The 25,089-nt window shown below is 49.0% G+C and overlaps 1 protein-coding gene across 3 annotated transcripts in view; it reads right to left on the reverse strand.

Annotated features, from left to right (window-relative positions):
- Window positions 1-19,718, reverse strand: part of NKAIN4 (sodium/potassium transporting ATPase interacting 4) — a 53,526-nt gene extending 33,808 nt beyond the window's left edge. The window contains exon 1 of one of the 3 annotated variants that reach the window (XR_010073015.1): window positions 19,137-19,718. Coding sequence is in view for 2 of the 3 variants with exons in the window: in XM_063349755.1 (XP_063205825.1) it covers window positions 19,137-19,190 (54 nt within the window). In the remaining variant the exon portion in view is untranslated. The remainder of the gene's footprint in view (window positions 1-19,136) is intronic. The other 2 variants (XM_063349755.1, XM_063349757.1) reach the window with 2 other exon arrangements.
- Between the last annotated feature and the right edge of the window lie 5,371 nt (window positions 19,719-25,089).

The following is a 25,089-nucleotide window of genomic DNA, read 5'->3' on the forward strand; positions in this document are numbered from 1 at the left end:
TAAACAGAAGGGATGAGACTGGCACTGGAGCGGTGCAGAAGCCTGTTTGTGTGCGTCTGGAGTTGAGGCTCCGGCTTCAGAAGGGCTGAGGTTTCCCAGTACATCACGTAGAGCCACCAGCCTTGATCAGCTGAAGACATGGGCTATGCACAGACATTCATGCACACAAACCTCTTAAACCTTCTTTCTCCAAGGGTTGGGTTGGGCCACGTAGTGGACAAAACAGCAGGGATTTGTGAAGGGAGAGGGAAGGCGCTGGGGCGGAAGGCAGTAGCTGGCAGTACTTCTAGCAAGACTCAGTAGTCCATGGTCCCCACCAAACGGCACATCCTGGGGTGCAGCACAAATGTGGAAGCCCCTCTCCTGCTCCACAACCCTCTAAACGGGGTGATCGGCAGTACAGTTAATTAGCTGGCTCTTGCACATAATGCGGCAGAGGTGAAAGGGGTTGCCCAGCATGGACTTTCTGGATGGTGCTCAGAATACAGCTCCCAGGAAAAAGACTGCTTCCTAGGAGGAACATTTCAGTAAAATTATTGCCCTGTATTGCCTAAACTTCTTGCAGATCCGGGTCAGTTACGTGCCTGGTGAGGCTCATGCTCTGCACACCCCGCACAGCCTCTGGCGTTTTGTTTTCCTGGACCACATCTCTCCTCGGGGCTCGGTCAGGGATGCAGAGAGGTGTCTGTGCAGCAGCATCAGACACCCGAGCTGCTCTCTTCCCTTCGCTCCTGCTTGTGTCTCCTGACAGCATCCAAGTACTGCACGCTGCTGTGATTGCTGATTGCCCAGATTAGCAATCACGCTAAATTAATAGGCAGGTGCCTTTGTGATCCAGGCAAAAAAGCACTCTGACAAGAACGACAAACTTGTTTTGTTTGTAACCTACATCAACACTCAAACCTAAGTTTCCCAAACATAATTAAATTAATCTGTTGTGCCCCAAATGCTCTCCCCTGCCAGCTGTTTTCTCCTCCCTCAGTCTCACAGCTCAACTTTGGCTCTCCAGCTTTGTAACAGGGAGAGGGGGCACTGGAATGAAGGGGACGTGACTGTATTTGGAACAGACATAAAATACAATGAGTTTCTTCAACAAGTGCCTTATCCCAGGCTCGGGCTCCACACTTGTAGCAGTCCTGGTTTCCCTCGCCTCTTGGAGGACTTGCCACGCTATCTATCTTAGCCCACCTTGTACCGACGGACTGGGCAAACATCCTTGCCGCTCCCCACAAACGGCATCCTGGTGTGGCAGACAGCTTTAGAACTAAGGGGAACACCTTCTCCCACTAGTAGCACGAATTTCCCTGGTGAGTGAAGTATATTAAAGATGTGCCGTTAACTCCCCAGCCATTTCCCCTGGGAGATCTGCTACCATTTATGAAGCCATCTAAACACTATAAAGGCTGTGAGGCAGAGTGGTGTTGGAGATCAGCAGGAATTTAATTTTCTAATAGATTTATTTCCTACCAACAGGGCATTATATTCTGTGATCCCCGCCTCTGCTCAGCCAGGAAGGCTATCCAAAGTTTGGGCTCATTCCCGTGACAGGGATGCAGGGAAAAAAACTAAAATACTTAAAAAGAGGTTGTTTATATAGGGACTATACCCTATATTTTCTGGTCCTGCTATCTTAAGCAACGTCTGCTTAGCGAAAAGAGCCATCTCTGCTGCTGGAGGGAGAGCGCAAACACATCAACAGGGCTTGCAGAGAAGGCACGAGGCTGGACCAAAGGACTCTTTGGGCCAGGACCACCCAGCCTGTCTTCTAACAATGCAGCTCTCTGGAATCTCCCGGACGCGGGACCAGCAGTTTGGGAATAGCTCGGAGATCCCCATAAGCTCTCAAGTGCACTAGAAAGATTTATGTATAAATAAAGCCCATGAGATACCAGCTGGACTCACCCAGTTTAGACAAAATTACAGCTATCGTTGCTATTTTATAGGCACTTATTGCATACTGCAATTTTATTTTGCCTCTGGTTACCCCAAAGTTGAATTATGACCTTAAATATACTACTGGCAGTCTCTGAAAGGAGGAAGAAACTCTTGCTTCAGGCTCAAAAAGCCAAGCTCAGTTTTTCCTCTGTTCTGTCCACACACAGCTCAAGAAAGACTCACTGTGTGCAGGGGACACTGAGAACGCCCTGCCTTTAGCTTTATGAATGAAAGTGTCCCCTGCAAGTCTAATTCACAGCTGGCACCTGCGGCACTTTTTTACTCAGGAAGGGTCAGCTGTAGCCTGAGTTACAAAAATGCCTCTCTGAAGGCAAAACACCTGCAGAAAGCCACCTGAAGCTGGTTTTATCGGCCCGGGGGATATGAGGATGAGAGTTTCTTAGTGTCCATGTACTCCTTAGATCAAGGTCCCTTTGCTCGAGGGTCCCTCTCCCTCTGCTCCGCACCTTCCACCGGCCCCGTCCTGCTCCGGCTGCTCTCCCCCAGCTCCTCCCTGCACATTGCACTGGGAGCTCTACCAGCTGATCCCCTTAATTAGGTCACGAACAGATCACGCGTAAAACGCTTGCACCAGCCAGATCCTCTGGAGGAAAAACAGGCAAGCTCTGCAACCAGGGTGAAAGCTTCAGAGAGGAAGGATGCCAAAGCTGAAATAACTCTTCAAAACTTTGTCCGTAGGAGCCCTGTTTCAGTTTCTGCTCAACACCCTGCTCGCTAACGCTGTGGCTAAGTGGTAGTGTTGCTTTAATTTCCTCTTGCTCCTGCTGCAATGCCAGATTGCTTGGATATTCGTAAACAGGAGGAGTTTAATGAAAATTATAATTAGAGCCCTGCGGTGCTCTTGCAGGTCGCCTTTACACTGGGCTGCCTATTTACATTACAAATCAGGCTGGTGTCACTGCGGAGTCTACAGCAAGAGAAGAGAATTCATTAAAAGGGAAGCACAGGGTGGGTGAGAAATAGGGGGAGAAAGAAAATGATATTGTTATTATTAATAATCTAGGAAATTGGGACCTGCCATGGTCTTGCTGCAACTTGGCTCCTAGAACGAAAGCCCATTTGTAATCACCCTGCAGCGGGAGGGGGGAGAGCACAGCCACCCAGAAACTTCCCCTGGTAATTACCGTACAAACGGACCCTTCTTCATAGAGCAACTGTTTCTCATGGAAAGCAAAGTGGTGATGAAGACTTTCTCTCCCCCACCAGGACACAGAGAAGTGCTCTTAGCACTTCTGCTTCCTATTACCTGGCTGTGAAGTTGGGGGGGTCAGGGAGGCACCACATGTGAGGCCAAAGGGATGCATTTCCCATGATTTTACAGCTTTCCCTTTCCACCCACCAGCAGCTACAGATGATGCTTTTTGCCCCACTGTAATCATAGAATCATAGAATCTTCATGGTTGGAAAGGACCTTTGAGATCATCGAGTCCAACCATACATACACCAAAAAAAAATAATAATCACAAACCACCACAAACAACCAACCTACAATCTCTGCCACTAGAGCATGCCCTGAAGTGCCAAATCTAGATGTTTCTTAAACACCTCTAGGGACGGTAACTCAACCCCCTCCCTGGGCAGGCTGTTCAGTGCCTGACCACTCTTTCAGTAAAGTCATTCTTCCCAATATCTAACCTAAACCTCCCCTGACACAACTTCAGACCATTTCCCCTGGTCCTGTCATTATTCACCTGGGAGAAGTGGCCAACACCCACCGCTCTACACCCTCCTTTCAGGTAGCTGCAGAGTCTCCCCTCAGCCTCCTCTTCTCCAAGCTAAACATACCCAGCTCCCTCAGCCTCTCCTCATGTGCCCTGGTCTCCAGACCCCTCACCAGCCTGGTCGCTCTCCTCTGGACACGCTCCAGCACTTCAATGTCCCTCTTGTACAGAGGTAATGCCATGAGCAGCAGCTCCTTGAGAAAGACAGAAGCCGGCATTCAGTCAAGAGCTGGAGTATCTGCTGACGTGAGGCACAGCCGACGTCCAGCTGCAGACTCTGTAAATCCCGGGCCTGATGGAGCAGGAGAGAAGATCCCATGGGAACAACACGGAGGCATCTGGGCATCGACGCACTGACACCCAGCCCGGCTCTCGCACAGGGCAGCACAAACCAGTGTTACCCCAACTACGGATCAGTCTGCTGGGTTCGATTACGCTCTTACACCTTCCACCAAAGCCCTCCTGCACAGTTGTTAACTGCCTTCCCATCTATATCGTGGAATTAGAAATAACACCCTCACTTTACACAGAGGACAGCTGGAGACTTGGGCTGTATTTGTAAAAAGCTTCTTTAATATTTCATACTAATCATCCTGCATCAGCAGAAACCGCATCAGCATTGCAATACTGGTTTTATTGGTTGGCCGCCTGCTCTTAAGAAAAGGTGGCATTTTACTCTGGGGACCTGCCCGTGCTGATTGTGGCCCAGCCCCCTCACCTTTCCCATCACTCTCACGTTCTCAAAACAGAGAGGGAAACTCACCCTGAACCGTGCCTGCATCCCCCCCAGATTCAGCCAAATTGTTGATGTTCCGACCCAATCCCAGCAATGCCCAGCAAAGGATGCCCAGTCACTCCACCTGCCAGCCCCCCGCTGCTGCTGCTCCGCTCAGCCATTAATCTTACCTCGCCCTCCGCCGCCGGAGGATGTAACTTTAGTCTAATAAACAGCTGGGAAGTCAGGACAGAGCAGATGAGCTAATACTGCAGAAGTGATTGGGTTTATATATCAAAACCGACCCAGGAGACTTTCCCCTCTGCACGTCATGGCAATATGCAGAAAGTTTTCGGGCAAATCAGAAGCTGGAGGCACTTGAGGAGTTTGGCTGCAAATGGGCCAAGTGATTTGCTTGCATTTCATACGCGCTGTCGGCAGTATAAAATGACACATACTGCGACAGCCGAGCTTTAATCATCACTAGTAACACTCTGTTGTCTACGCTTTGCCAAAAAAAACCCACCCGAACATAAAAACGTCCTTATTTCAGTTAAAAAAAGGACAAAAGAAAAGTTTCCTTTGAAAAACTATAGTTGAAAAAAATATGTAGCCATTTTTCCAGCTGAAAAATAAATATCAGTGAAGAAATACTGACCCACTCTCCTCTAATGAATGTACTAGGAAACTTCTAGGCCTGTCATCAAAGCATGAAATGAAAAAGAACTGGGAAGAAAAGAGTATTTTGGACATGAAAAACATTTAGCGGTCCAGCTTCTGGTTCCAGTAAAATGCTTTTGACAGGAAGGGTTTTAAATTGGCACAAACAGGAAAACAACTATTTTGTTACAAATAGGGACTGTCAGAGGCTTTCGGGGCATTGCAGGAATTTGCCAATAACCACAATCCCCACAAACAACTTCCCTTCTACAAAGTGGCTCGAAAATGAATCAGTCATTATGGACTTTCATCTTCTGATTGCTTCACTGGAAGAAAATCAGTTGTACTTAATTAATTGATTAATTACCTTCGTAATTACAGGTAACAAATCTAGCTTCCCTTGCCCCTCTCAAGTCATGTAAACTAGGGATATTTCAGTTTTCCAGCCACTTCAGGAGGCAAAGCCAATTTTGTGCCACCCAAGATGACTTCTGAGCTGCCACCCGCGTCTCAGGAGCCACCGGTCCCCTCGGCACGGCCCCAGCAGTGTGGTCCCTGTTGCTCTCGGGGGCGAGGAAGGCTGGCCACCTCTTGGGTTTCTTCCCCGGCTGGAACCTCCCCAGGAGCATTACAGGCTGGGAAGCAGAGATCCAGCTCTGTTTTATTCAAGTCGATAAAAGCAAGAAAACAGAGACATATGAAGTGCTCAAACAGGTGAACCAAGTAAATTCCTAAAGCACGGAGATGGTGAAAAGTTTAGACGCACATTTGAGGCTGAGGATCAGCCTCTCTCTTTCACGGGTTGATGAAGCAGCTTGGGAAGCGCAAGCTGCTCTGGGTAGTCATTAAAGGGTAAGAGCACATCTCTGCTACAGACTCCACTGAGTGCTGGAGGTAAACGCCGGGGGTGGAGAGTCTCGGGTTCAAAGCGTGAGAGCGAGCCGTGGTAGAAGTCACTAAACCCATGTTTTTCTCGTGCTCAGCATCCCCTGCACCGCTGTGTTTTCCTGCTATACTTGAGAGGAGTTCAATGAAACAAAAGATTCTCATTAGGGATTTATTAGCAATACAGTATCACGCTAAAAAAAAAAACTAGGGTTTAACAAGTTCTCCCACGTGTATTAATGGCATTGACCGTATCACTTTTTGTGCGGCATCCCCTTTGTTTCTGCTCTTCAATCCAAGTAGATGATGAAATGAGACCCATGACGTTCACTTTGATGGAGGCGAGCTGCTGGCTTTCCAACAGTGTAAATAAGGATTCAGTGCCTTTTAAAAAGCATTATTTTTAAAGGAAAGCCCTTTTGAGTGAGGGCTAGAATGGGGTTATTTTCCACATGACCAAGCGTCAAAAGGAAAACGGCAGCCCAGTCCATGCTCTTATCACCCTCCCCGAGTCACCCACTGGATGGATTTGTCACAAGGTGAAATAAGAGCAAGTCCTCAATTTATTATCATTTTCTACTTGTCCTCCTTAATGCAGTTCCTGCCAGGATGAGTTTGCTGTGGGAAAGTGGAATGAAACCAGGCCTTTCAGTTTGCTGCTAAATGGGACTGGGAAGCGGCTTTGCGGGGGGGGGGGGGGGGAAATCTTCCTCATTATAAAGGGAAAATGTGCAACGCAGTTTTCATCGGATGCTGCCCAGCCTCCCAATTAGGACGGCTGAGACAAACAGTGGCGTTATTATATGTAACTGTTTATCCAGTGTCACTCAGCCATTGTTTATTTTATGAGCATAATTTATCTCTTCTGTTGTGCTACCCAATTTGTTTGCATTTTCAGTCCAGTCGAGTGTCTCTCTTTTATTGTATACGTCTTTTGGCCTCCCACCAACCGACTCTCCAATTAAGTTTCCAAGAGTGTCGCACAATGGCCAGGCCCCTCCTGCGCTTCATTTTTCGCATGACGTTTGCGTCCCCTTCATTTCTGCGCTGCCCCCACCCCTCCCCTGCTGACTTCCAGCTCCTCAATGGCTCATGATTTATTCAACAGTGAAGCCAAATTTCTCTTCTCCTTCTCTTTTTCCCTTTCTCCCCCTTTTAAAATAGAGGCTGGTCAATAGATGCCACTTTGGCAGCTCTGGAGAACAAAGTTCATTTGCGGCAGATCTTTAGCCAGTGCGAGAGTTTGGTGACCTTGCAGGGACTGGACCCCGAAGCGCAGGGCAGCAGCTCAGACGTGGGGCACTCATGAACCCTTGTGTCTCCTCCGGCCACGGACGGGGACAAAGACTTGCCCTCTGTTAGTTTTGTGCCACCAAAGCTTCATCCACACATGGCCCTGCCTCCCTGCTGCGACCGCTCCCCTCGGAGGTGCGAGACGATTCCTCACCCCTGGAACAACGGCATCTTTGGCTTGTCCCTACTCCAAACTTTCCAACCAGCTTTTTCAAGTCTTTTGATCTTCTCGCTCGCAGGTCTGTCGGCAAGGATTAGCTAAAATAGAAATGTGCTAATCCACATTATGGAAATGCAAATCCTTGCTGCTACATTAAGTAATTTCAAGGAAGTTTAATCTGGCAGGACTCCGAGGTGCACTCCAGAACAGTGACAACAATATCTGTGCATCCTCTCTTCCACTAGCGTGGAAACGCTGCCGCGGTAAGAAGCAGCATTTTCCTCCTTATGGTAGCAGGCTCCAGACTATCGCTATTTCTGATGGGGTCCAGCAAAGCCCCACTGAGCCCTCAGCCCTGGGTTACAGCTGGGTTTACTGCTGCGTTCCCGTTGAGTCTGCCAGGATTGGGTTTCCAGGATTCCTGCTAGAAAATCTGTACAGAGTCTCACCACCAAACACTGGCGCTCCATCTGAAACGCCCTTTGTTTGCAGGTCAGTGTCCGAAACCGAGAGTGGGGAACTTTCCATGGCCATGGGAGCCACCACGAGGGAAAAACTTGGCAGTCGCGAAACCTGGGTTACGTCTCGTGCAAGGAAAGCATCCTTGGGCTAAGAGATCTGCAAAGGAGTTTACTGCCCCTCCACCTCCTGTCACTATGAGCTGCTTCAGAAATTCATCGCACTTTAAATGATTCACTCAAGTATCCATTCAGTCCCAGTTCATAGATTGCAGAGCCTTTATTACACAGCCATATATTTAGCACTGGAATAGTTCTCAGCAGTTGTAACGGCCCTGTCATCTAAGAAATAAAACAAAGAGCCATTATTCATCAGAAGGGAGACACAGTCTTTATTGTCTGAAGCCGTGGCAGAGTTTTTATATCACCCTATCTATTCTTTCAGGCTGTCACACAACTCAGTTTTAAGCTGTTTCAGTGGCAGCCCTGGAAGCCTGAACGCTTCTGTAGCTTCTCATAGCTAACTTCCCAGCTAATGTTGTTTTAAACTGGCAGCAGGACTGATCCTGAGCACTCCGAGCATGGCCAGTGGCTCAGGAGAGGAAAGTTAACCTTTCCAGAAAAGCCTGAGGTAGACATTAGTCTCTGGCTAGGTCAGGAATAAAAGCCATGTCGGGTTTTTTAAAGACATGAGGTAGCACGGCTACAAGGAGCAACGGATGAGTATGCATTTTGGGCACTGATCATGTGCAGAAGATGTGGGTTTGGGCTCTGGTCCGATGGCAGAGCATTATGTAGACGGTAGGCTCCAAGAGCACAGCGAGGTGTGCCGCCAGCTGTCCTGTCCTCGCGCCGGTGTGGCTCCTGCAGCCCTCCCATGCCTTGCCATGGTTTGCTTGGTGGGTGTATGTCCAGCGTGGAGCTGGAGGACCCAGCCTGGTTCTCTGTGTCTAGACGCCTGGGGTTAAGTACCTTGAGATGTGCGTGGCATGAACAACCCCCCACCCTGCCCAGCAGCCCTGGCTTGTTCCACATCTCTGGGAAAAGCAGGTGAGATTTTGGGCCAGAAGACCTCTTCTAACACGCACTTCTGTGGTGCAAATGAGCCCATTAAATGCAAAGGAAGCAGCACTCCTTCACAGAACCAACTACCGGCATCATCTCCTCAGGCTTCCGAGAGCATTTGAGAATCCGCCTGTGTCAGCACAAAGGCAGGATAAAGAGCCCATGGAGCAGACACCTGTGAGAAGGTGCCGTGCAGGGGCTCCCGCCAGCTGTTTGCGCAGCGAGGCAGGCCCATCCTTCCCTTGAATGTCTCCTCTCAGAATAACGAGATGGGAAACTTGAAGACCCAGAATCCTAAAAAGCGGCAGACATTTCAAAAAGAATTGCCCTTTCCCAGCTTTATAATTTGTTTTGAGGCTGGCAATCGCATCTCCAAACCCCTGTGCTCACTTTTCTCCACATGTTCGGAAAGCAAAGGGCACAAAACAGACTGTGAACTCCCATCACACTTCTCCCAACACCCGCTCTCCTCCCTGCCGAACAGCCAGCAATCTCCCAGGCTAATTAACCAAACTGTATTCTGCACATATTTTGCATTTCTGAGTAATCAGGATAATCAGATTTCTCCCTTAATTCTGTACATATACAATAGAAGCAGGTGTATTGCCTTTCCCACAATGATATCACAAAAGTGCGTTGTCTGCCGGAGCTAGGGTTGCCAGCCGCCTGTCAGAGCCCATTCTCATCCCGCCCATGGAAATCTGCTGCTAACGGATTACCAGTAGCCATGGGAAATTAGGAACTGGGTTTGATTTGGCTAAGTAGCCAGTAGTTCAGATATTCATGCAAGCTATCTAAATGCACAGACTTCCAACCTGGCCAGAGATTTCTCTTCACTGTCCTCCAGGGAAGAGCTGCAGGAGAAGCTCTGCTGCGCTGCAGTTGAACAGGAGGTGTTCGGTCCAGAACCTCAAAGGTGTTTTGGGTTCCAGGGAAGCGCAATAGTCCGCCCAAGCCTGAGGACTCCAGTCTCAGTCATTCTCCACAAGGTTAACCAGCCTGTGGACCTAGACCTTATCTCTGTGAACCTGTTAGCCGGTAAACACATACTTGTGGTCTCTGCTGCTTTCAAAGCCTCTAAACGAAGGTCAAAGCCAGTCAGACCAGGCGAGCGCTTTCTTGTCCTGCGGAGGTGGGTCTTTGGTTCAGGAGGAGTTTTTCTTCAGTCAGCTTCACTCAATAATTCCTTCTCAGGGAAGCAGAAAAGCTTTAAGTGCCCATGACTACATCCCAGTCCTTGGAGTGTTTGGATGTGGTGCTTCCACCAAAGTGGGAGTATTTCCCTCGTAGTGGAGTATCAAAGGTCCAGCATCTCTGAAGGGAGGAAAGGATGCTCCCAAGCCCCACAGCATGGAGTCGGGCACTCCTGAGTGTCTAGATCACAGCAGTAATATTAAGGAAAGATCCTGCTACATCCCTCCACAAAAAGACCAACCATCTGCTGAGCTTCATGTAGGGGAAGAGTTTGCTTGTAGACCTTAGAGTACAACCCAATACACTCCCGACAAGAAGAAGCCATTTTTAATGTGCAGGGCAATGCTTTTATTCTACTACTGTAGAAATAATATCCAAACCTCCTAAATACGAAGAAATCCGAGTAAGGCTAGGATCTGATCTCCAGGTAGGTTAACCCTCCTGGTACTGAGATTGAGCTCTGGTTACTACAGAGGTAATTTTCAGGTGGAGCTGAAGATAGACAGTGACAAACTGTTAATTGTGGTGAGGCTGTTTATCTGTGATGGATGAACACACCATACAGAGCACTCCATGCAAGGTTACACTCAATATTTTATAAGTTCTGTGTGTAATAAAATGCTCCATCCCCCTTCTTTAGCGTCCTCTATCTCACCTTCCCTGTTCAGATGAAACGGTGCTTAGAGATGAACTATCTCCAGAGAACAGCACTTGGAAAATATAATTCAGCACCAGACGCTTTAATGGGTCCAAGGCTGTTGTCAGGGTCATCACAGACACAGGACAGGTCTCTGTTCCCCGGAGGGGGCTCACAGGAGGCATCTTCCCAGGCTTTGTATATTCGCTGTGACTGTGTACTCCTCTGAGCACCAGGATTCATTTTTTATTAAGTATATTTAGCTCTTGAGGAGAAGTGCAAACCAACTGTCCTCAGTAATATTCAATTCTTCTTCTTTAAGGTCTTGGATCAGGTGACTGGTTGCCCAAGTGCTCAGTAATGAAGGAGAGAGTCCATCCTGTATCATTCTGACCTACCGACCTTAGGTCAGCAATGTCCCCGGTCACTCGGGGATGGCACAATGACAGGGAAAGAGACTTGGAGAACTGTGCTGAGAAACCAGATCCTGTCACAGAGGAATGTCCTCCTAGACCTGGGAGACCGAGTTCATGGGCAGCTCTGCGAAGCGTGGGATGAAGCGAGCCGGGATGAGGAGCCCTGGCTCCCCCTGCTCCAGGCATCCCATCTCCAGGATCTCATCAATGGGATCCTCAGCTGCCTTCTTGTCTCCTCACAGGGTGGTACAATGGGGAGCACAAAGTCTGCGTGGTGAGGGGCTGCCCCAAAGTGCAGAAAGGACACGGAGGCTGGATCTGCCCCCCCCAGCACTCAGCCCTCCCGCCCCATTGCTGTGCGGTGGGACCGCCTGCTGCCGTGACGGGGTGCTCCCACACTTCTGAAAGCCAGGAGCTGGGCGGACATCTGTGTGCTTGCTCCACAGGTGCAGAAAAAATATGATGGCGGCCCTGGTTTTCTGGAGTTTTGAACATTGGATGGAAAAAGAAGTCAAAAAAAAAAAAAAAAAGGAAAGAAAGCAGAAATTTTGCTGGCCTGAGAGAGCCTGGAGAGCAGGTGGGAAGCTGCCTGCAGGGCTGGCCAGTCGCTGAAAGGTGGCAAAGGAAGCTGGCACAGCGACTCCTGACGTCTGCCTTCTCCAAGCAGGTGACGAAGACAAGCTGTTGCCTTGATTCCCACAGTATATTTTCATTAAGCCGTGGCAGATGGCAGCGGAGGTCACTGCTTCCACACCATCATCCTTTCAGCCGAAAGGTGTCAGGGAATCTGACACCTCAATTACTAAACCGAGATTCACCCAAACAACATCCAGGATGGAGGGTGAAGGGGATCAGAAAAGCTTCTCTCCTAATTTCCATGAATCCTCACCTTTGAGAGAAAATCTGGAACGTGCACTTCCCTGATAAACAACATATTTGTGTCTAACGTCCTGACACAGAAGCAGCTGTGCTGAGAACGAGCCACAGACACCAGGAAAATGGCAATTAAGTCCTTGTGGAAATGAGACCAAAAAGCATCCCTTGGAAAAGGCAGTTGATGTTAATGAGCTACAGAGAAGTCAAGGGGGGGCTATTGCTCTTGCCCCAGCAGAGAACTGCCGCTCGCTCCTCTCTAGTCTGGGAAACCCCAGAACATAAGGCAAAATAAAACTCCTGTTCTTCACAAGGACTCTCAGCCGTGGGCCCAGGGCTCAGCTAACCCAGGGAGAAGCCAGAGCAACATCACCATTGGCTTCTCTGTGTTCAACGTGAAACACCAATCCCCCATGCTGGCGAGAAGCACCACCTTGTTGAAACCCCACCTTGGAGATTTCTGCCAGATATCTCAATCATTTCAGGTTTTTTCATCCCTACTATTACTACCTACTTTCCTATTATTAATTTAAAACTACCGATTCCCTGGCTTTTTACTACTATTAATCCTCGCTTTTGTAATCCCTACTATTATCCCTGTCATGAAGAAGATGAAATAAGATTCTGACCCTTATGAAAGCTCAATAAACAAGCGAAGCAGAAGTCATTTATCCTTACTCTGAAATCTCATGAACTTTAAGGTAATATTATGACTGCGGAATGATTATGAAATATCTCAGATAGATTGGTATTTTTGTTGTAGAAGGAAACTCAATGAATAAACACCCCGCAGAATTGCCAAAATCCACTGGCCTATGAGCAGATGAGTCAACTCAGCAAGGCACTGCCCTGCAGCAACCCAAGCCTGTGCTCTGTCTTTGAGGTCTTCTCCCCCTGAACCCCAACACGAGCTGGGTTTGGGGTGAGACACGATGAGGTCAGAAATATTTGCAAGATGAGAACTTCCAGAGTGCACAACGCCAAAGGAAAAAAAACCAACACCAAACCAACTTCTTTTTAGGGAGACTTTTCAACTGTTTTACAGAAGCTTGAAAACACTTCTGAAAAGTTCAAAATATTTGGGGTTTGGCACAATAAACCCCCCCATCATTTTCAGCAAACATTGCTAAATGCCAGACTATTTTCATTTTTTGCCCAGAAATGTCCTTTTTTTCCCCTCCTTGTGTTCTGGAGACGGGGAACGGGAGAAGAATGTACTACTTCTGAGACAAAAGTTGCCACTTTGTTGAAGACTCTCTTTCTACCAAACTGAAACACAGAGACACAACGTATGGAGTCAGGTGTGCTCCTCACCTCTGCTGCAGCCCAGGAGGAGTGGGGACAAAGGGAACACCACAAGCATAAGGACATTAAATCACAAATTATCTCTTTGGTTTTTTTTTTTTTTAATAAGAAAGATAGGTTCAGTTCTACTGACCTCAAATCCAATGTTTTGTTAATGGGAAAAGGGAATGCTACAGCTGGGGCACTTACTGCTCGCTAAATCGTATGCATTTTTGTAAGTGCTCGAAAAGCAATGGGCTATTCCAGGGTTTTCCTGGAGGAAAAGCGATCACAATCTGGCCTTTGTTATCCAGTTTGTTCTCCAAGAGTTTGTACTTGAGGGCCTCCGGAGCAGATTCTTGGAAGAGCTCCATTTTGCACCCCGGCCAAAATGATCTGAGTTTCCGTATATTATTAGCACACAATGGAGCAACGTCAGCTCGGGGCTGGCAGGCGCAGCGCTCCCTTAACCCCACGCCGGCCGGGGGGGAGAGGTTTTTTGGGGAAAAACGGCTCCTTCTCTTCTTGCATGGCCCTGGTGCTCAGAGAGAGGAGAATGGGGAAGGCAAAGGAGGAGAGAGCGGCCGGGAGAAATCAGAGAGCGGTCAGGCAAACGTACTGCGTCAGCCAAAATGAAGCCCTGGTTCTCCGAGAGGAAGAGTTGACTTCAACACCCCCCTGCCCGTAGCTGCTTTTTGGCTTGGCCTTTGCCAAATTTCATTCCAGCCCTGACAGCGTTAGATGGGTTTGGTTAGAGGACACAAAGAAACGTGGTTCCTGTGAGTCATTTGCAGCCTCCACCACCACGATGGGAATCATGGCTGCGGGCTGCTGGGCAAGGCGCAACCCGAAATGTGGGGGCACATCTGAAACACGTACCCTAAAGCTCCTCTTCCCTGGGGCTGCCCAGAAGCTTTTGGGCTTAGACCACTGTGCTACAGCAGTACAGACTCCAGCTGCTCAGGAAAAAAAAAAGAGAAAAAAAGAAATCTCATGCAAAAATTCAACTTTTTGTAAGAAAAGCTCCACAACTCCAAAATTTAAAATGTTTGCCAGCACAGCAAACATTTGCCAGCACATTTTTGATGTTTTGCCAAAATATTCCAGCCAAAACTTGGGAGAAAAACTCAGAATTGCCTATGGAAAGCAGATACTTCTCATGAAAATATTCATTTAGTCAAATCCCCAGGTTTCTACTGAAAGTCAGCTTCAGTGGAAAATGCTGACGAGCTCTATTATTGGCACAGCTTTAATTTTCCTTTGTCTGGAACAGACACGGAGAAGACAGCATCTGTCAAATGTAGTCTTTAGACTTATGTTATTATTTAGCCTGGAGTATTGTTCAAGGACTTGAGGAAAGGTTCAAGCCATCACGGTGCTAGGTGCTGTGCATATGCGTGAAAGAGAGTCCCTTCCCTAGAGGGACTGTAATTTAAGCACAAACCAGGGAGGAGATAAACAGCTGGGGAGAGCACGAAGTCATTTTGGAGGGGTCCTGAGCAGCGTGATGAGCAAAGAGACACCGCGCTTCCCCCTGCACCTGCTCTTGCCTCCAGTGCTTTGTGCTGAGCCGTACCACAGCTGTGTGAGCTCAGACCTCCCTCAGGAGATGCGTCCAACTGCCCCAGCTCCGGAGGCGGCTGCAGAGGAGGAGAGAGACGGGTCCTGCTCTCCCCACCCTGCCTCCACATCAAAAGGTCCCCGGGATGGAGAGGAGAAAGCCAAGAAAGGCATCTCCGCAACCCCCAAAGTGCAGATGCTGCAATCCCGCTTGCTCCTTACCTTGGGTAGGAAGATGCTCTACCAACCTCTCTCTTGATTGAGTCCACTTATTTTAACTCCTGCTTTTTTTTGGCCCAATCCTGCAATCCCACCTGCCTGGCCGCCACACTGCCATCCTGCCCTCACCCCCGTTCATCGCTTTATGCCTCCATCAAACCGACACGACCGCTTTGGTTACAAGAGAGCAGTTAGAGAAGGATCTGTGCTGGTTTCAAATAGTTTCCAGAACTGGTCACCCCCTTCTGTAAGAGATTAAAAAGGCATTGCTGAGAAGGGAGCGAGGGAGAAAGAGAGCACGAGAAAATAAATAAATAAAGGTATATAGTTACTTTTGGTTAGTCTCAATACGCAGTCCCGTCCCAGGGCGCCTTGTTCTGTGCTCATTTGAAGTATTAGTCACTTTTTCCATTAGAAGCTCTTATTCTAGGGGGATTTATAATGTATCTGTAAAATTGTCTCCAGGCTTTGCTTGGCATCTGAGCTCTCAATCCACGGACAGAATGTAAAGAAACTACAGTTGTTTGATTTATTGGGACAGGGCACGGGGAGGGAGGGAATTTTTCCATGCTCGGTGGAAATAAATTCACATAGTGCCTTCAGCGCACAATCACTTACTGCTCCAGAAAATACAGCGTTTGGGTGCAATCTCACTCTGGCAAAGAGGACAGAGGCAAATCAATGACTTTTTAATATTTCCCTGCCCGAGACCAGCCCTTGTTTGTGGTTTCTCACCGTGACCCACCCAGTCACAGCCCCGCTGGGCGCGACAGTCCCTGTCATACCACTCGAGTTCGGAAATCCTGCCCTTGACAAGCCCTTTTCAACCCTGATTTCTACAGGGGACATTTCTTAACCCTCTGCGGAGTCTTTCTGACAGACTCATGATTTTTTTCCTGGGGAGGCCTATGCCTCACTTAAGTTTGGCTCATGTTTCTTAATATGCAAAGGCTGGGTGAGATGAGCAAGGGCTGGCAAGCTGCTGTAGGTAACATCAGCACCCGACTGGCAGAGGTGTTTGGGCAAAGCGAGAACTGGGAGGTGACAACACCCTGGGGACGCACAAACTGGGCTACAAACACCCCATCACCTTGCTGACGGTCCTCCTCTGTGCCATGGCTGAGGATAAGCTCCTCTGCAGGGCGGCCCTGGCCTGGGCCAGCGTTCGCCCAAACTTGTGCTGAAGACAGGGGTGGATGGGGAAGAAGGGAAGGGTTAGGGACAGTGACACACGCCGGGATCAGGGGGAGGGGGAGCCTCCCTGCAGCACGCATCAGCAAAGCGTGAGCCTAACGTGGACGCTTCAAGGAAACAATAACCTAAAATTGGAACATGGCAAATTATTTATTCAAACTACAGCCTTCCCTCCTCCTTTGATTAGCAAACCGCTGGGGAGTCAGCCCTGATTTTCCTCAGACAGAGCAGACGGCTCTCAGCTCTCCTCCTCTCTCTGCGCCGCCAGTGCTCAGCCCGGGGGGGGCTGAGGATCTAGTTGGTATTCGCATTGTGCAGCAGCTCCTTCAAGTCACACGTTGTTCTGCCCTCCAACCGGATCACAAACTTTTTCTTTGGGAGCATAGGCTGCAATGATGAATATGTTTGTTTTCTGCCTTTTTTTTTTCCAGGGGAACATTTAGGCAGCAGTGTGCAAACACTTCCCCACACGCTCACTCAGCTACTTGCACCCAATAATACAACAATCTCCATGAAGCATTGCAACTCAGATTCCTAATCTGATTTTTTTTTTGGAAGGGGGGGATGTGTTTCGTGTCTCCAATCATCATTTATAAAAAGCCCCAATGAAGCCTCGGGAAAGAGAAATGAGAACGTGTGAAGAAACATAGGGATGTGCCACGAAAGTGCAGTGGGAAATCCCAGCGCCGAAATTCTCTCCCCCTTTAAGTCAGAGGCAAAACCTCCACAGACCATAGAGGAGCCGGGATTTCACCCCTGGGACATCGGTAGTGGGAGACACGGAGCTTGGCAACATGCAGGGAAGACTGTGAAGGGTTCAAAGTATCAAATGAAGCAGAGCAGAGACATGGGAGGAACAAAGGAAGTTCACATCGTTATAATTTATTGATGATCTTGGCCTGATCGCTTCAGCGTTTTGTCTTAACAGCACCCGCCCTGAGCAGCAGCGAGTCCTGCCGGTCACTTGGCCGAACTGATGTGGAAGTGATGTGACGATTTACAAAGTTAGCTTAAAAATATAAAAAATAAAAATAAAAAAGCTCCAGGCTGGATCTCTCACCCTCACCCAAGCACTTGCTGGGAACCGGCCAGGATCTCCTGACCTCACCCCCATCGGAGCGCGGCTCCAGGAATTCCCTCACCATAGTTCACATTTTTCCAGCTCTACCAATTCACCCAGCAAGTGCCATGGGAAATCGCTACGGCTGAGGCATCCAAACTTGCTTAAGAATGAGCCAAACTGATTCTTTTCTTCAAGGAGGAGGGTCTTAAGGAAAATAAAATGCTGGGGGTTCTTTGTCCCTGTATCTTGGATACGAGAAAACTCCCACGCTTGTCAGAAATAAGAACAGCACCAGCAGTTCATGGCTTTTTCTTTTTCTTATTCTCCCCCCGCCCCCCCCAGTGTTTGTGAGTGTGTGCTTTAAAGCAGGATGACACAGTGATGGGTTTAAGAGACAGTGAGTGTCGAGGTACCAATTCCTAATGTAATACAGGGTACAGCTTCTTTCTTCTGTGATCACGGGTGAAAAATCAAAAGAAATAATCCAGGAGACTAAATACACTCCCCGGCCATTCAACTCGCTCATAAATATGCCTAGCGAGACGCTTTGTGCAAGCAAACCCCACCACTTCTATTCTGTATTTTGTTTAACTACGAGTCAAATCTTCCATCCGCAGCTTCCGATTGTGCTAGTCCGAGTCACCAGCGTTGCAATCCTCGCTCTCTTCCCTGTCAATTTTAGGCTGATGGTTTACATTTAAAAACTAGCAGGTTCCCATTTTTTCTCTCCCACCTCCAGCAACGTGCCCGCTCGCAGTCCCTTCGCGGAAAATACTCCGCTGTCACAGAAAGCGACTCCAAAACAAAGAGTTTCACTAGACTCACCCCTTGGCACTCGCTTACTATTCAAGAGAACTTAGCAGGAAGCCTGCCCTTTCCTGCACGCTGCTAATGCTCCAAAATAAAGCAAATTTGGAAGAAGTAAATGAAATTAAATCCATAGACGTTGTCATTTCCTTTTTAAGGCTGGAGGAGCCCTGGAGCCTATTAGCTATTGACAAGAAGGGGACCCTCCAGATCCCGGCTGGATGCGCAGACACTCGGGGAACAACCAGACCTTTGTTTATCACGTTCTCGCGTAGGCAGATGTCCTGAGGACGAGGGACCCGTGCCCGCCGGGGACGGCACTTTCCGCACACCGGGAAGTTTATCCCTAAATAAATATATTTCTAAGCACCTTCTACCTAAGCGCTTCATCCCGAGGAGGTTTGAAATAATTCCTTCCAAGCCAGCCCAAACGCCTCCCGTGCAGGGGAGCTGGGGGTGGGGGGAGGGAGGGGGGTGTTTTGGGGGGTGACACGGGCCAGCCCTTTTTGCAGCTGGACACACAGAGGCTGAAGGTGCCGCTGGGTTTCGGCACCCATGAAGTTTGGTTTGGTTTGGTTTGGTTTGCAACACCGCCACCGAGCCCGCCGGGAGCCCTTTGACGGAGTGATTTTTTTTTCAGTTGTATTTTGCACAAACTTATCAATTGAAAACTTTAAAAAACAAACAAACAAAAAAAAAAACCCACCCCAAAACAAACAAAAAACCCACCAGCGTTTTCCCGAGTTTTAGGCACCAGTAAATCCCCCCGCGCAGCAAAGCGTCCCCGGAGCGCAGCCTGACATCGCTCCACCTCCCTCCTCCAGACCAAGTTGCGGAGGGATCGGAGCCTTCACCGGCCCCGGGGGCAGCGGGCACCGAGGCGCTGCGGGGGGGGCTTTTGTTCCCGTCCCGGTCCCGGGGAGCCGAACCCGCGGTTCTCCGCGGCTCCCCCCGCTCCCGGAGCGCCTCTACTTACCAGCTGCAAAGTGCAGAGGAAGATGAGGGTGCAGCGCCCGGTGCAGCATCCCATGGTCCCCGAGCAGCGCGGGCAGGGGCAGCCCGGCTCCCGCCGCCGCCCCGGGGCTCCTCCGCGCCCCGGCCCGCAGCCGCCGCTCGCCGCCGCCGGGAGCGGGGAGGGATGGAAGGGAGGGAAAGGAGGGAGGTCGCGGCGGCTGCCGGAGCCCCTCCGGGAGCCGGGGAGGAGGCAGTGGGGCCACAGCTTAAAAGGGCAATGCCCCGCCGGCGGCTGCCGTCCCGAGTGCGGGCAGGGTTGGCGGGGCGGGGGCTCGCTGCCGCCGCCGGGACTCGCCCACCCCCGGAGCCCTGGCTGGCGCGGTGGGATGCTCCGGCCCCCCGGGCAGAGCCCTCCCCCGGGAGGCTGAGCCAGGCAGCGCAGCCGGGGGCAGCTCCTCTTCCCCTTGCCGGGCTGGTGGGGCAGCCCCCGATTCTTTTTTCCAGCCTGGCGGAGGGATGCGCTGGGCAGGCGAGCCGTGTCTATAGGACACGGAGCCTATAGAGCATCCTAGGTGACGGGAATCAGGAGCTCCTCTCCCCCTTCCACACATGCCCATCACCTCCTCCCCGTGCTGGTGTGCACACCCTAAAAATCACACAGCCTAGAATGAACCTAAAATACAATGGTTCTTCCCATAAAATTTATCAGTGAGAGTGCACATGAAGACAAATTCAGAAAGGGGCATAAGACAAGGAATTCTTTAAAATGCACGTTTGTGGGTATTTGAAAACATATTCCCAAGCTTGTGAATGAATCACAGCTGACTAGTAGCAGAGGGATGTAGGGCAGCATCTCTCTTCCAAGAAGAGCTTCTACCTGAGCACCACAGAATCATTTAGGTTGGAAAAGACCCTTGGGATCATCGAGTCCAACCATCAACTCCACTCTACAAAGTTCTCCCTTACACCGTATCACTTAACACCACATCTAAACGAGTCTTAAACCATCTGTGAACCACTCACACTGCACCTGTGGAAAAACAAGGCAGTCTACTTCAGCTGTGAACAGTAGAGCAAATCCGTGAGCACTCAACCACCTTCACACACCTGAGTCCTTCACCTTGCCTCCTCTCCAGGAGGTGCGAGGTGCAGAAGACATGGGATTGCGTCAGCCCCCCCTGCCGTACACGTTTCTGGTGTGCCGGAGGGGCAGGTCACACACCACGCGCTGTGATTGGGACAGACTTGTTGCTAAGCTGAACACAACAGGATAAGAAGCTTTGGGGGAGACTCATCTGATGACGATGTCGTCTCTTTGCAATCTCCAGTGACTCCGGTGGCTGCACGACAGTTTGCTCTCTTACTCTCAGGCTACTCCTTCTTCCTCTGAAGCAAGCCAGGGTTTCATTTCTGCCTCCAAAGCAGGGTGCGACTTCGTACTGTGAGTGACCAGTTCCACTTTCCTTTTAATTAGGCACGCCACACTGCTTATTACAGTGGGGTGAGAAGGAGACGGTAGCTGAAAGGATAGAGGATAGAGGCTCTGTCATTGTACTCGAGGAAAGCATTGTCTGACTGTACCCCAAGGAAACAGGATTAGTCCTAAAGTGCTATGAATGTTAAATACCTTATATTAACAACATTATTGTTATTCAAATCAGCCACAGGGAGAAACAGAACAAACAAACAAGCAAACTCTGAATACCTAAGATTAGGAGACAGACTCTGAACTGATCACAAATCCTACTGGTTTTAAATGGTGAAGTGTATTGATTATCTGACCTGTGCACTGTGCATAACCAGGGCATCAGTTAATGCAGTCAGATACAATAAACCACATTTTATTATAGGTGAAAGGAATACGCCCAGTAAAGAAACCAATTTACTTCACCCAAACTATGGACTGAAGAAGCTTTGGCAGTATTTGTATTCCCAGGAAGATGGTTTGGGGAGGCTGGAGGCAATAGGAACAAAGACCAGTTTATTTTTTAATGAATGCAGATGAAGAATTCCTTGCAAACCGTGTAGGGAGGTTTCACTCTGCACTGTAGGGTCAGGCAGGCTAACATCCGAATTCAAACAGGAGCCGAGGACTGCGAGAGCAGGCTGGGGTTAGGCTGGTTTGTGTTCTGTGCTCTGGAAGCTGCTGGGAACAGCACGGGGAAGGCCCGGCTGCAGCCGCGCAGGTTAGTGCCGGCCTTTGTGCCATTTCTTAAGGCTTCCTGCATCTCCTGTACCGCCTCCTGCTTCTAAAAACCTCCCGTAAGCACAGCTATTTTCCAACTCTATTGTACTACAAAGGAGACATCGTGTGAAACAGTAAAAGGTGTTGCTGCTGACATACTAAGTTTGACATAAACAGGATATTTTCCGCCTCCACTTTTATCTTGATAAGCCAAGTAAAAGGCCACCGTGTGTTGGCTGGGACTCCACACGCATCTGCAAGAAAACACACTGCTTCTCCTTTGCTTATTAAGAAGGGTGAAACCACAGGGATAATGTAGCCTGTATTTCAAAGAGAGAGACTTAAAACTCCCAGAGCCTGATCTTGTAACCTTCATTTGTCTGATTTCTTATCTGCATTGGTACAGCAGGAGGCCTGGACACAGAGGGGATCTGCCTTTAAACGTCCAAGTAGCCTCACTGCTTTTAGTGGGGCTACTCACATGTTGTAAGTTGGACGCTTGCTTCAGTACTGGGGTCTCCAACCTCTTCTGATTGTGGACACCACTGGAGGTGCATTGAGTTTGAGTCCGCTGACAACAGGTTCGGTTTTTTGGTTACTCTTTACAGGCCAATTAAAAAAATCTCCTGCAGACCTCCAGAAAACCCTTTATTTCCCTGAGATGGAATTTAGCTGAATTTGGACCTAAGTCAATAAACCACATAGATCCTAATTAGGTTTATTTAATTAGCAGGTAGATTAACAAGGCACCATCGGATGAGGCAGCCCAGAGGCTGCAAACACACAGTGCCATCACGGGTGTGCAGGATACCACCAGCGGTCCCCCATGTGCCACTATGCAGTGGCACCTGGCTTGGCACGGCCACTGCAGCCGCCAGCATCTCCTAAAAATTGCGCAAAGCCCTGACCCGTCTGAATTCCTGCATGGGTGCCGCAGGGCCACACATCTACCCTGAGACTTTAACTCATAAAACCAACTAAAACTTTAAATTAGCAAAAAAGAAAGAAAACGAAAATTGCTCAGTATCCTGATTTTCTTCCTTCCTGGAATATAACCTTGTCCTCAGCTTTTGACGGGCAAAATGTTGCTTTGAGAGTCCACACTGGATGTCAAGAAGGATTTTTCCTGATTTGGTTGGGATCTGAGGGATTCTCAGCAGGGATGTTGATCCCTGATGGGAGTACACAGAGCGAGGCAATCGCAGGCAGCTCCATCCCTCTCCATCAGCCAGCCATCAGGAGAAGGCCGAGACAAGGCAATCAGCCAGGGGGTCACTATTGCAGTCCTCTCCAATGCTGTGCCACAGGTATGTTGAAGAGATCCTAGATATTTCTTTTTTTCCTCCTTTAATTCCCAAGGATGTCCCTTCACTTCAAGAGCTTGATGCACATGCTGGTCAAGTCCTGACTTCATGGCGGGGATGAAATCCATTTGGGAATCATCCTCAGGTTCAAATGACACCCGGAGGCTGAATGCCCCCGTTCTCAGCCCGTGCTTGAATCAGGAACCTCCCATCCAAGTCTGGTGTGCCAAGGGGGTTGCATGGATCCAGCTGCACTGCTAGGGGAGATTAACCTGCAACAATGGGACCTCGTTACCTATTCCAAACTGATACCTCCAAATTATTTCAAGAAGTCAGAGGTTTACTTCAGAAGAAATAAAGAAACAAAGTTAGCACGCTTGAAACAGAGCAGCGGCATGTTACCACAGCTCATTATCCCTCATATCCGCAGCCGCCTCCTTCTGACAGATCAAGATGAGCAATAGAGGCTAAAAGTATTAGCTGGGGACACGTCTCTTCACAGCCCAGCCCCTGTAATTGTCACAGCTGCTGAAAGCTATAGATGGTCTTACATCCCACGATACACGTGGGGTGCATTATTCCGCTCAGTTCATTTACATTCACCTCCGCTCCATTTTAATAACCTCATCTGGGTCATGGTGCCTTTACAGATGTCTGATCAAACGCAGCAGTGTCAGAGCACTCCAGCCTTATCAATGCCACATCCAAAAGGTAAAAACGTGCCTGTCCCAGTGCTGTATGGCCTTACGAGCTCATCAGCCAGCCCGCTGCCCTCCTTCAGAGCAGACAGCAGCCTTCCCGAGGTGGCACATCACGTCATATTTCTCTATCACAAATTAGAAGTAAAACCCGCTGCCAGTCGTCTGACTGATGGCAGCTTTCCACTGCGCACAGCAGTATTTGGCAGGGGACACATTCAAAACGATCAATTGGAAACTCTTCACATAAGAGGTGGGTGAGCTGTGAAGTCTCCTGCCATAGACACTGTGGATGCTTAAAACACATATGGGTACAAATGGATTAGGATAAATCATCTTCCTGGGTGGGAGGAGGAAAGGGCAGTAGCCTCTATCCTGTCTCCCCAAAAGAGTAATTGGATGCAGTGACAGGACCTGACTGCTGGTGACCAGAGGTTGCCACCGCTCACCTTGGGCAGCCAGGTCTGGCTATAAGAACTGGATTTTGTGATATTCCCATGTGTCTTACTGAAGACGTTTTATGTAGAAAAGGTTACTGAACCAGCTAGAAAAAAGAAGGAGATCATGAAAAAAGGGCAAGAACTTTTGACCTTCTAATTTTAAACGTGTAATTTTTTAAAACTCCCATTACCCTGAGATAATAACTGGAGAGTTGTTACAGAGCTCAGCTGCTCCGGGACTGAAGCCAGCCAAAGCCAAGACTATCAAAGCAGAAGACCTAAGAGAGGTGGCAATAGCACAGACACATCCTTCCTCCCTCCAGAGGGACAAGAGAGGCAGAGAAGCACAAACCGAGCAGCACCGTAGTGGTACACCCTCAGCAGGTGATGTCCAAGGGATGTCCAAAAGAAACACTCTTCCCCTCCTTTTGCAGCCGGGTGAATACATCGCAGAGAAAAACAGCCTTGTTTTTCAGCAAAGCACAATGTTTTAAAAATTGTTCTCATCACTATACAAGAACAGAAACAATCTCAATGACTTTTATGCTTTGAAATGGTTCCCCAGCAGCCCAGGGCAATCTGTAAAATTTATCAGAACTGGTGTGTGAAATCTGTCATTTTCTCTCTGATCCCTGTGAAGTCTTGGATGTTGGGGGGAGGAGGCTCCTAATCAGGCTTTTCGGCATTTCTACACCACCGTCTTCTACATTCCGCATTTGTAATTCCCTAATATTAACTTGCTGAGCTGCACAACAAATTCTCATCACTCTTTGATGAGCAAGTGGAGGATGGCAGAGGTGGAAGGCAGATTCACTAAGCTCTCTGGTCCGTCAGAATAACAGCAAGGCGAGCAATTTGGCCCTATCTAGCAGATACAGCTGCCTTGTTCGTATGATCAAGGGCTTGTACAAAGGAAACATGACTGGTATCGTTCCTCTCTTGGATCAAACACACAGGCACCCATTTACCCCCACAGTGGGGTCAAGGTTCAAATTCACACTTTTACAGCTTTAATAAGATACCTTGACAATTCTGCCATAACATCCCACAAGCGGCCTTTCAAATAACTCTTTTTCTGCTTCCCCCTGATTATAAAAGAAAGACACAGAGACAGAAACACCCTGGAACCTGCCAGCATTTTTGTTAGTCTGAGGGGGATGCCTTGTGCCACAGACCATCACCGTGGTGGCTCAGCAGCACTAAAGAGCCTCCCTGTTCACCAAAATTCCCAGTCTGTCTTATTTACAACCTGGAGGCCGAGAACATGAAACAAGTACTGAATTCCTTTGGGAAGAGCTGCTCAAATTAGGGTGACAGCAGGTCCGGGCACTGCACGTCAGCATTCCTG

Source organism: Chroicocephalus ridibundus, chromosome 12 (assembly GCF_963924245.1).
Source record: "Chroicocephalus ridibundus chromosome 12, bChrRid1.1, whole genome shotgun sequence".
Lineage (NCBI taxonomy): Eukaryota > Metazoa > Chordata > Aves > Charadriiformes > Laridae > Chroicocephalus > Chroicocephalus ridibundus.